The sequence below is a fragment of the Salvelinus sp. IW2-2015 genome, linkage group LG13 (assembly GCF_002910315.2).
Source record: "Salvelinus sp. IW2-2015 linkage group LG13, ASM291031v2, whole genome shotgun sequence".
NCBI lineage: Eukaryota > Metazoa > Chordata > Actinopteri > Salmoniformes > Salmonidae > Salvelinus > Salvelinus sp. IW2-2015.
The window spans coordinates 151478-164088 of NC_036853.1; the positions used below are offsets into that span (position 1 = coordinate 151478).

The 12611-nt window shown below is 41.6% G+C and overlaps 1 protein-coding gene across 1 annotated transcript in view; it reads right to left on the minus strand.

The window, feature by feature from the left end:
- Nucleotides 1-12109, minus strand: part of LOC111971911 (cadherin EGF LAG seven-pass G-type receptor 1-like) — a 94330-nt gene extending 82221 nt beyond the window's left edge. The window contains 1 exon segment of the mRNA XM_023998694.2: nt 7948-12109. Coding sequence (XP_023854462.2) covers nt 7948-11461 — 3514 coding nt within the window. The 5' untranslated portion in view covers nt 11462-12109.
- Nucleotides 12110-12611: the final 502 nt, after the last annotated feature.

The following is a 12611-nucleotide window of genomic DNA, read 5'->3' on the forward strand; positions in this document are numbered from 1 at the left end:
CTTCTGGCATCTCCAAGGCTATGGTATTACTGTAATAGGGTCGTTCCATATGATTTCAATCCCTTTCTGACTTTTGATTTGAACTAAACCTTCCATACATGTTTGCCCATGGTAGAAGTGGTAGAAGTTGACCCATTTTGCATGTCTCCACCCTACCATGAGACATCCATGTCTTCCTCACTGAAAAATATAAATGTTTGGGTGTCATATAATTTGAAAGATTACAAACAGGGTTGTCAAAATATGTAAATATGTCTTGATTTAAATTAAATAAAAATAATAACAGATTTTTTATTTATTTTTTTACCTTAAACGTCAGTTATCTAAAAACTCGTCAACTCAGATGTTTGAGTTTCATATGGAACGACCCAATATTAAACTCCACAGCAAGATAAGCACAATTCAACCARAAGTGCAAAGAATGAACAACACGTTTTTTTGTGTGAGTACTCTGAGGCACTGCAAGAACCCTTGATGTTTCTTTCCCTCATCGAAGATGCTACAATCTCAACACTCCCTTTCCCAAAACAAATCACAAGACAAAACATGATCAGGAAAAAGCTACATTTGTTTCAAAGTGAACATGGGGTTTGCGTGACAAACTCCGGAAAATGTATTTACCTGGTTCCCTATATGCCTCAACGTTGTCAAACCCACTGTAAGAAATTAAGGCCATTGGTTTGCATTAGGACATGTCATAAGCAGCAGAACATGCTGTTGGTAATTTCCCCAAATTGAATTAGAAAGGGGGAACTGGGTCTGATAGAGGTCCAGTGAGCGCAGACACTACGACCTGCCAATATTCTGGGCTAGGCATGGACACTAATTCAAATCTCAAGGGTAGAGAAGCAATGCCCAGAGATTCAAGATAACTCTGCTTAGAATTGTTTGAACAGAATGGAGTACATGAGCAAAAAATTGAAAGACATGTTAGTTTGTATCAAGTAGTAGCAGTGTTGGTTTGTATCAAGTAGTAGCAGTGTTGGTTTGTATCTAGTAGTAGCAGTGTTAGTTTGTATCTAGTAGTAGCAGTGTTGGTTTGTATCAAGTAGTAGCAGTGTTGGTTTGTATCTAGTAGTAGCAGTGTTAGTTTGTATCTAAGTTAGCTAAGCATGTTGGTTTGTATCTAGTAAGTAGCAGTGTTGTTTGTATCAGTAGTAGCAGTGTTGTTGTATCTAGTAGTAGCAGTGTTGGTTTGTACTAGTAGTAGCAGTGGTTGGTTTGTATCAGAGTGTAGCAGTGTTAGTTTGTATCTAGTAGTAGCAGTGTTGGTTTGTATCTAGTAGTAGCAGTGTTAGTTTGTATCAAGTAGTAGCAGTGTTGTTTGTATCAAGTAGTAGCAGTGTTAGTTTGTTATCAGTAGTAGCAGTGTTAGTTTGTATCTAGTAGTAGCAGTGTTGTTTGTACTAGTAGTAGCAGTGTTGGTTTGTATCTAGTAGTAGCAGTGTTAGTTTGTATCAAGTAGTAGCAGTGTTAGTTTGTATCTGTAGTAGCAGTGTTGTTTGTATCAGTAGTAGCAGTGTTGTTTGTATCAGTAGTAGCAGTGTTAGTTGTATCTAGTAGTAGCAGTGTTGTTTGTACTAGTAGTAGCAGTGTTGGTTTGTATCTAGTAGTAGCAGTGTTGTTTGTACTAGTAGTAGCAGTGTTGGTTTGTATCTAGTAGTAGCAGTGTTGGTTTGTATCAGTAGTAGCAGTGTTTTTGTATCAGTGTAGAGTGTTAGTTTGTTATAGTAGTAGCAGTGTTAGTTTGTATCAAGTGTAGCAGTGTTGTTTGTATCTAGTAGTAGCAGTGTTAGTTTGTACTAGTAGTAGCAGTGTTTGGTTTGTATCTAGTAGTAGCAGTGTTGTTTTGTATCTAGTAGTAGCAGTGTTGGTTTGTATCTAAGTAGGAGCAGTGTTGGGTTTGTATCTAGTAGTAGCAGTGTTGGTTTGTAATCTAGTAGGCAGTGTTGGTTTGTATCTAGTAGTAGCAGTGTTGGTTGTATCTAGTAGTAGCAGTGTTGGTTTGTATCTAAGTAGTAGCAGTGTTGGTTTGTATCTAGTAGTAGCAGTGTTGTTTGTATCTAGTAGCAGCAGTGTTGGTTTGTATCTAGTAGTAGCAGTGTTGGTTTGTATCTAGTAGTAGCAGTGTTGGTTTGTCATCAGTAGTAGCAGTGTTGGTTATTGTATTCTAGTAGTAGCAGTGTTGGTTTGGTACTAGTAGTAGCAGTGTTAGGTTTGTATCTAGTAGTAGCAGTGTTGTTTGTATCTAGTAGTACAGTGTTGGTTTGTACTATGTAGAGTGTTAGTTTTTGTATCTAGTAGTGCAGTGTTGTTGTATCTAGTAGTAGCAGTGTTGGTTTGTATCTAGTAGTAGCAGTGTTTGGTTTGTATCTAGTAGTGCAGTGTTGGTTTGTATCTAGTAGTAGCAGTGTTGGTTTGTATCTAGTAGTAGCAGTGGTTGGTTTGTACTAGTAGTAGCAGTGTTGGTTTGTATCTAGTAGTAGCAGTGTTGGTTTGTATCTAGTAGAGCAGCAGTGTTTGGTTTGTTCAGTAGAGCGTGTTGGTTTTGTATCTAGTAGTAGCAGTGTGTTGATCTATAGTAGCAGTGTTGGTTTGTATCTAGTAGTAGCAGTGTTGTTTGTATCTAGTAGTAGCAGTGTTGTTTGTCTAGTATAGATGGTTTGTATCTAGTAGTAGCAGTTGTTTTTGTTACTAGTAGTAGCAGTGTTAGGTTTTGTATCTAGTAGTATGCAGTGTTGGTTTGTACTAGTAGTAGCAGTGTTGTGTTTGTATCTATAGTAGCACAGTGTTGGTTTGTACTAGTAGTAGCAGTGTTAGGTTTTGGTACTGTAGTAGCAGTGTGGTTTGTATTAGTCAGCAGTGTTGGTTTGTACTAGTAGTAGCAGTGTTGGTTTGTATTAGTAGCAAGCAGTGGTTGGTTTGTACTAGTGAGTAGCAGTGTTGGTTTGTATCAGTTAGTAGCAGTGTTGGTTTGTATCAGTAGTAGCAGTGTTGGTTTGTATCTAGTAGTAGCAGTGTTGGTTTTGTATCTAGTAGTAGCAGTGTTGGTTTGTATCTAGTAGTAGCAGTGTTGGGTTTGTATTTAGTAGTAGCAGTGTTGGTTTGTATCTAAGTAGTAGCAAGTGTTGGTTTGTATCTAGTAGTGGCAGTGTTGTTGTATCTAGTATCAGTGGTTGTTTTGTATAGTAGTAGCAGTGTTGGTTTGTATCTAGTAGTGCAGTGTGTTGTATCTAGTAGTAGCATGTTGTTTCTGTACTAGTAGTAGAGTGTTGGTTTGTATTCTAGATAAGTGGCAGTGTTGGTTTGTATCTAGTAGTACAGCTGTTGGTTTGTATCTCAGTAGTAGCAGTGTTGGTTTTGTATCTAGTAGTAGCCGTGTTGGTTGTATCTAGTAGTAGCAGTGTTGGTTTGTATCTAGTAGCATGCAGTGTTGTTTGTACTAGTAGTAGCAGTGTTGGTTGTATCTAGTAGTAGCAGTGGTTGTTTTGTATCTAGTAGAGCAGTGTTGGTTGTATCTAGTATGAGAGTGTTGGTTTGTATCTAGTAGTAGCAGTGTTGTTTGTACTAGTAGTAGCAGTGTTGGTTTGTACTAGTAGTGCAGTGTTGGTTTGTATCTGTAGTAGCAGTGTTTGGTTTGTACTAGTAGTAGCAGTGTTGGTTTGTACTAGTAGTAGCAGTGTTGGTTTGTACTAGTAGTAGCAGTGTTGGTTTGTACTAGTAGTAGCAGTGTTGTTTGTACTAGTAGTAGCATGTTTGTTCTGTAACTAGTAGTAGCAGTGTTGGTTTGTATCTAGTAGTAGCAGTGTTGGTTTGTACTAGTAGTAGCAGTGTTGGTTTGTATCTAGTAGTAAGCAAGTGTTGGTTTGTACTAGTAGTAGCAGTGTTGGTTTGTACGAGTAGTAGCAGTGTTGGTTTGTAGCGATAGTACAAGTTGGTTGTACTAGTAGACATGTTGGGTTTGTAACTGTAAGTAGCAGTGTTGGTTTGTACTAGTAGTAGCAGTGTTGGTTTGTATCTAGTAGTAGCAGTGTTGGTTTGTATCTAGTAGTAGCAGTGTTGGTTTGTACTAGTAGTAGCAGTGTTGGTTTGTACTAGTAGTAGCAGTGTTGGTTTGTATCTAGTAGCAGCAAGACTCGTACTAATGGAGACACAGATCTCGAAAAGAAAGATGAAAGATGGTGATTATGTTTTTGTATGTTTCTGAGAGAAAGAGAAAAAGGAAGACATATACTGATACTCTGCCCAGACACTCAAATTAACCCAAGAGTGGGCTAGTTGCAGCATGCTCTGATCTTAGACTGGTGTGCGTATGAGAYGCACTAGGAATCATAAGTTACGAGGAATTTCTTCCTGACACATAGGCCTAATCAATCATTGTTTTATAATGAATATGTAAGCCAGAGCTTGGGGCAAAGCTTGTGTAGGGAGTATGCTTGCAATGTAGGCCTCAAATGAACGTCTGGTTAGCTGAAATGAGTTCAAATATTTTCTCTGCATTTCTATTACTTGTGATGCTGGTTTGAATGTGTCTTGTCATGAAATGGTTTGACTTTAAAGTCTGCTTGTCTCAACAGAAATGTGGTGACAAGTGCATCAAATTTGAAAAAGTCCCTCCTTAGTTCTTCTTGTACCAATACAACAAGCTTGGGTAATAAATATGTGACTCTCAGGAATAATAATAAACAMGTTGCTGAAATTGAGTATAGATTACCAACTGGATCATGGAAACTACTGTGAACTACTTCAAGAAAACCCTTTCTCTGGAAGACGCACAGACAATAACATGGTAACTACTGTCACATGATTACAAATAACATTAGATTAAAGAGCACATTGCCTGAGAATGGTCTTGCAAAGGGATACCCAGACACTATAGAATTTTGACAACTTCATGCAATGCTGTCGTTATTTCTGCTACAAGCACAGCACTGATCACTGATGTTGAATACGTCAAGTCAGGCCATACACTCTCAAAAAAGGCGCTAGTTAGTACCAAAAAAGGGTTCTTAATTTTTTCCTTGAAGGGTAGTGTTTCCCAACTGCAGTCCTCGAGTACTGCAGTCCAACAGTACTCGAGGACTGCAGTCCAACAGTACATTTGTGTTGAAGCCCTGGACAAGCACACCTGATTCAACATGTCAACTAATAATCAAGTCCTCAATGAGTTGAATCAGGTGAGTTTGTCAGGGACTACAACAAAAATGTGTGCTGTTGGGGGTACTCGAGGACTGGAGTTGGGAAAATGCTGTAGGGGAACCCTTTTATAGACTGTGGAGAACCTTTTTATATCAGAATAACCCATAATATAAACATCTGTATGGTTCTCCATTACACTGATAGAACCAGAGGGTTCTTCATTACACTGTAAAACTTTTCCCGGCTACTTATTGCAGTGAAAAAACAGTAAATATACAAAAGTTACTGTATTTTTACAGCTGGATTAAGGTATTATTGCTRTAAGGAACAGCATGCTGCTGTATTCTGATTACTTAGGAGTTAACCTCACTTGGGATTTGAACTCACAACCTCTCGGTTACCAGCGACCTGACATTCCTGCTACACTACCTGGTTCATGGGTATGACAGAGATTGTTAGAATATTAGAACTAATAGACATTCTGTAATTTGTCCCTATGGGGGAATCCTTGTGGGTGCCGTGTAGAACCCTTTTATTTATCCCTGTAGGGGGACCCTTTAGAGTTCCATTTAGAACCCTCTCATGAAGAACCCTGATTCCAGSTAGAAACAATGACAGGTTCAACCGTTATACTTAAAGGATACTTCAGATTTGCTTATGGCACACACTGTTAGGTACTCCCATGGTTCTGGTCGGAACCTTTAAGGGTACATGTGTGCAAAATCTAGAATAATGTAAAAAAAAATGTCTAGCAAATCTATTCACTATAAGGTACAATCATTAMTGCACTTTTAAATGTAGGTGAGTGCAATGTGCTGGCGGGGGCTCCTTGGCACATTTGGRAGCATGGTAAAACATTTTGTATTTTTGCCAACCGTTAGTGGAAGTGTTGTACTAGTTTACGTGGTTTTATCATTGTGTTGATGGAGGTTGAGCACATAATTTGTCCACTCCCAGTTCTATCATCGTTGTAAGAGCTTGTGACAATCAAGAGCTGTACTGTTAAAAGGTTACTGTGTATTTTCCAGTTACTTAACTTCAGTTGGTCACCAGGAAGTATTTTTCAATAACTTACTGTGAGCTTGCTGCAAGTAGTTATTGTAAAATGCACAGTAACTTACTGTGGCTGGTCTCTGTCACACTCACTGACCTGATGGTGTGGTAGGAAGGTCAGTTTGCTGTCAACCAAGAGGTTGAGGCCCAAGTGTGCTCACCACAAAGAATACTTAGTTAAGCTTRTAATCAGTATAGTTAAGGGAAAGTACAGTAAGCTAGTTGCAAGTAAGTTACTAGCAATTGAGTTACTGAGAATTTTACAATAACTTATTGACAGCTAGTTGCCAGTTAGGTAAAGCAATATTCACAGCAACTTTCAGACAACTAACTGCCATTAAATTAGTGTGAAATGCCCAGTAACCTGTTAATATTCCAGCTCTTTATTATCAAATGCCCTTGCATAGATTGCAGAACTTATAATGTGCTCAACCATTGACAACATTTTATTTTTATTTCACCTTTATTTAACCAGGTAAGCTAGTTGAGAACAAGTTCTCATTTACAACTGCGACCTGGCCAAGATAAAGCAAAGCAGTGYGACACAAACAACAATACAGAGTTACACATGGAATAAACAAGCGTACAGTCAATAACACAATAGAAAAAAAGAAAGTCTATATACAGTGTGTGCAAATGGCGTGAGGAGGTAAGGCAATAAATAGGCCATAGTAGCGAAGTAGTTACAATTTAGCAAATTAATACTGGAGTGATAGATGAACAGATGATGATGTGCAAGTAGAAATACTGGTGTGCAAAAGAGCAGAAAAGTAAATAAAAACAATATTGGGATGAGGTAGGTAGATTGGGTGGGCTATTTACAGATGGACTATGTACAGCTGCAGCGATCGGTTAGCTGCTCAGATAACTGATGTTTAAAGTTAGTGAGGGAAATATAAATCTCCAGCTTCAGCGATTTTTGCAATTCGTTCCAGTCATTGGCAGCAGAGAACGGRAAGGAAATGCAGCCAAAGGACGTGTTGGCTTTGGGGATGGCCAGTTAAATATACCTGCTAGAGCGCGTGCTATGTCTGGGTGTTGTTATCATGACCAGTGAGCTGAGATAARGTGGAGCTTTACCTAGCATCGACTTATAGATGACCTGGAGCCAGTGGGTCTGGCGACGAATATGTAGCGAGGGCCAGCCGACTAGAGCATACAGGTCGCAGTGGTGGGCGTTATAAGGGGCTTTGGTAACAAAACGGATGGCACTGTGATAGACTGCATCCAACATAACCATCAACCACTTAAACCGGTGCAACACTTCCACTGACGGTTGGCACAAAAAAACAAAATTCAGTAACTTGTTGTTTCCCGTACTTCCACTGCCACCAGTAGCCTGTAGTGGGGTTCTTTGTTCATGGCATGAACAAAGAACCCCAAACAAAGAACACCTCAGGAACCTCAAAGGGGGAATAACGGTGTAGTTGTCATGGCAACAATACCGTTGGACAACATTTTGTGGATCTTTTAGCAGATAACCAGCCTGTAATGAGTAATGTGGTGATTTAGGCACAAGCACCAATCTTACCATAGTAGACATGCGACAGACTACCTTTCAAAGTAGAGACAAGTACCAGTGATAAAACAGATTTACAACTAGCAGAATTAGTAGAGGTCACATTGCAAGACAAGAGCAAGAAAATTAAACAACATGGCAGAATGAAGAGAGGAGGTGGAAGGGACAGACAAAATAGAAAATATCTGCCATGCATATGGAGAGCTATTGCATTTAAATGAACACAGTTTAATTACCTGTGACTGATATCTTCATGGTGGCCTCAAGGGGCCGGTTGTTGTCCAGGTCTCTGCTCAGCCTCAAGTCCCCGTTGTCCTTATTCAGGATTAGTAGACTCAGCTCGTTGCCCTCCACAAAATTGTACTGGAGGTTATCTGACACATCCGGGTCCTGGGCAGGAACCTTCCCGATCACCCCAGCCGGAAAGCTGTTGGACCTGTTGGTGACGTAGTTGTTAAAGATGATCTCAAAGTCGCGTAGGACAGGGTCATTATCGTTGACGTCCAGCAGGCGGATGTGCACAATGGCGCGGCTGACTAACGGTGCAGAGGTCGCCTGGACAATGATGGTGTACTCTATCTTGGACTCGTAGTCTAAATCAGTGAGAGCGATAAGATCTCCGTTGAAGATGTCTAGTTGGAAGACCTCTGGGACGTTTCCTTCTACGATTTGGAACAGGATTTGCGCATTGGTTCCCTCGTCAGGATCTGTAGCAGTGATGCGGGCTACAATGGAACCCACAGGACTGTTCTCCACCACATAGACGTACAGTTCGTCCTTTTCAAACACAGGAGCATTGTCGTTGATGTCCAGGACGGACACTTGGACGTCCATGGATGCCTTAAGCGGCGGAAACCCCTTATCCACAGCAAAGGCCTTCAGATTGTACACAGGCACATTCTCCCTGTCAAGTTTCCTGGCTGTTCTAATAATGCCAGAGTACGGCTCAATGAAGAAGTCACCCTCTCCATCATCCCCACCCTGGAAAGTGTAACTAAGTCTCCCATTGGACCCTGAGTCCCTGTCAGATGCAGAAATCTGGAGGATGCTGGTATACACAGGTGCATCCTCAAACACTGTCCCCTGGTATATGTCTCTGAGGAACTGTGGCGCATTATCGTTAGCATCCAGAACGATGATCTCCACATATGTGGTGTCAGATTTCTGGGGGATGCCGTTGTCGCGGGCAATGATAGCTAGCGTGTAGGAGGCCTGATCCTCATAGTCGATTTCTATCTGTGTGGTTATGGCACCTGTGTCAGGGTTGATCTTGAAGTGTGGCACGTTGTCCTCCATTACATAGCTGATGCGTGCGTTCTCCCCGGTGTCCTCGTCCGTGGCACTGATCACCACCACGGTGGAGCCCACAGGCCGGTCCTCGCCGATCATCACCTGGTAGTTGGTGCTCTGGAACACGGGCTGGTGGGTGTTGGCATCAGTGACGTTGATAAAGACCTGTGCTGTGTCGTAACGCGTGCCATCCGAGGCGGTCACCGTCAGGACATACTGGTGCTCCTGTTTGTAGTCCAGTGGCAGTGCTAAGGTGATGACTGCCCCTGCAGTCTGACTGGTGATGGCGAACCTGTTCCGCGTGTTGCCGCTGGAAATCTGGTATGTTACCACACTGTTGGCGTCCCGATCTATGGCAGAGAGTGCTAGCACGCTCATACCTACCAAAGCATCCTCATTCATCTTCAGGCTATACAACCTCTGAGTGAAAGTGGGAACGTTGTCGTTCACGTCGAGCACCGTCACACTGACGCTGGCCGAGGAAGACATGACAGGGACCCCATGATCAACTGCTTCAACGCCAAATGTGTAAAAGTCGGTGGTCTCCCTGTCCAGTTCTACACTAACTGTAATCCACCCTGTGCTGTTGTTGATGATGAAGGGGAAGCCTGGAGCCATAGCTGTTAATCTGTACTCCAAATGAGAGTTGTCACCGGAGTCTGCATCAATAGCCTGAATATGGATCACAGAACAACCAACGGCCACATTTTCCAATACTGTGGCTTGAAAGGGTGTGCTAACAAACATAGGGGCATTATCGTTGACATCCACAACTTGCACTACAACCATCCCTGTGCCATTAATCAGAGGTGGTCTTCCTCCATCCTGTGCCTTTATTCTCAAATTATATTCCCTGATCATCTCATAATCTAGAGGGTTGATTATGTCAATGACACCTGTAGGGGAATGGATGTAGAACTGGCCCTTCACGTTGCCACTGATGATGCTGTAGTGGACTTTTGCATTGTTGCCATCGTCTTTGTCTGTGGCCTTCACCTGGGCCACTTTGGTGTTCCCTGCCACGCTCTCAAGCACCTGGACTACATACCTATTTTCACTGAACTGGGGGTAGTTATCATTCTCATCCTCCACAGAGATATACACTGTAGCCGTGGCACTGCGGGGGCCTGGGTCTTTACCCTGGTCATTAGCCTCCACTATCAGTTGATACTGGGTCAAGGTTTCTCTGTCAGGCCGAACCCTAATCTTGACTAGTCCATTTCTAGGATCGATTTCAAAACCAGCATTATCTTCCCCCTCATTCACAATCTTATAGATCATGTTGGCATTTGATGGGGCATCCCCATCTGTGGCCCTGATAGTCAACACTTCAAAACCTATCTCCACATTTTCCCTAATGCTGACCCTGTACTCTGTCTGCTCAAACACAGGCCCATGATCATTAGTGTCACTTATAGTGACAGTGAGGTAAGCAGTGGCCGACCTCTTAGGGGTGCCATTGTCTGTAGCAATAACTTTGAAGATATGTGTGTCCTTGACCTCCCTGTCCAAAGGCTGCAACGTTGTAATGCTGCCGGTCTGCAAATTGATTTTGAAATAATCATTGGACCTGCTATCGAACAGTGCATCAATATCATATTCTACTTCACCAGCATCATCGGTATCCAGTGCTTTGAGCGTAATTACGCGAGTTCCCGCCGGTTCATTCTCCGGGACAGACACCTGATAGTTGGGTAGTTGAAACTGGGGAGCGGTATTCACATTTCTTTTTTTACGTTTGGTCCATGAACCCAGTCTACCCAAATCCCCGTCTGTAAACATGGCATGACTATGAAGAGAATTAAATCGCACTTTCACACGAACAGTAGTGTAATTCCAAAGATGTTGCACCCTGCAGAATAAATCCAACTCGTTTCGCTCATTGGGTTGCAGACAGTTTGGCAAAACACTCCCGTTATCAAAAACTACTTTCCAGTTCCCTCCCTTACATAACGAAAGGTAAGAGTGAGGTTTTCGAGTAAAAAGTGGTAAATGTTCATAAATGTTCAAAAGCAAAATACTATTTGAGACGAATGGATATGTCTCTACTGTTGAGAGAATGTTCATGTAAATCTTGAGCTTACCTTCGTTTATCTTTCTCCTATATTTAATGAAACAATTATGTCCGTGCACAAAAGTATTGAAGTGAATTAAAATAAAGTTATCCGAGGTACTTGATTTGATCTGAATGTAAAGCGGCGCGGGGTTCTTCTGCAACAGCGCACAATTAACTATTCCTGAGAAATATACAATTCCGTGTTGTCTCTCGATATTGAAAATGTGTCTAGCGTATTTAGGAGTTAAAGTCCTGTCTATTTGATAGATCCAACCCCGTCCAAGAGATACATTTCCGAGCACTACTCCAGGCTGCCGAGTATCCGAAACGTGTACATCAAAACATGCAATTACTGGAACGTGTGATAGAAAACATATCCACGGCCAAAGCATTTGTAATGCCATGGTTTAAAACGCATGGCATCCACCGAATCTGTCAAGAACATCTATAAAATCCACTGAACAAGTTTTTCCCTGGTCCTCGCAGTCCAATCCCGTTCCATGATTAGTTAGAATGTTGCGAGGATCGGAGCAGAGCATGGCGCGCCCATTAAATGGTTCGAACTGGTCTCACTCTCCAGAGAACAAGAGAGAGGCCCAACTCAGCGGAAAATCGGTCCCCCTCCAGCAGGTGTTTTTTTTCTTTCGGTGTTTTGCCCTCCAAGCAAGTTTCTGTGTGGCAGTAAATGGGTGTCGAATTTGGTAAACACAAAATGTATGGCTTATTTGCTATGTGAGTTTTACTTGATCAAATATACGTTTCATAACGCTTAAGTTGTTACTAGTGTATTGATATAAGTAGGACACGTTACACCCCGCCAACTTTGACAAAAAAACACTATATCGGAGTTGTCTCGAGATGGCTATGCATATTCATGTATTGAGGCTAGTAGCATAGCATCTCCGTTGAATTCCGGCGGTTGACTTCAACAACCGTCATTGAATATACAAAACTAGATTACAATACTGAGATCTATCCACCAATCCAAAGAAAGTATAAACGGGAGTTAGATCACCCACAGTGACATTTTGACAACCACTCCCATTGTTAGGGCAGAGAGACATGTATCTTGTCAGTATATCGATCATCTGTGCACTCTCTCACCGCCCCACATCTGAAAGCTCCCCTGCTCCCCAACTCTAGGCTGCGTTTACACAGGCAACCAAATTATATTTTTGTTCAATAATTGGTATTTTGATCGATCTGCTCTGAAACAGATCTTTGACTAAAAAGATCTGATGTGGTTGGTTAAAAGATAATTTACTGGAATAAAGATCAGAATTGGACTACTTGTGTAAACGCTGCACTGTTTGTCAGTCAAACGCTGATTCCCAAATCTCAGCAGCCGATCACAATGTACCATGAAGTGATGTGGGTAAGGATCTCTAAAAAAAACTCCTATTTGTACAGGTATATAGTTTTTCTGCGACGTCTCAGACTTAGGTTTGCAAAATGACATTCACATTTTAAAACTGTCCTCATTGTATAACGTATTTAAAAAATCATAAAGAAATTCACAGACAATTGAAGATTGATTAAATGATGTGATCTAGT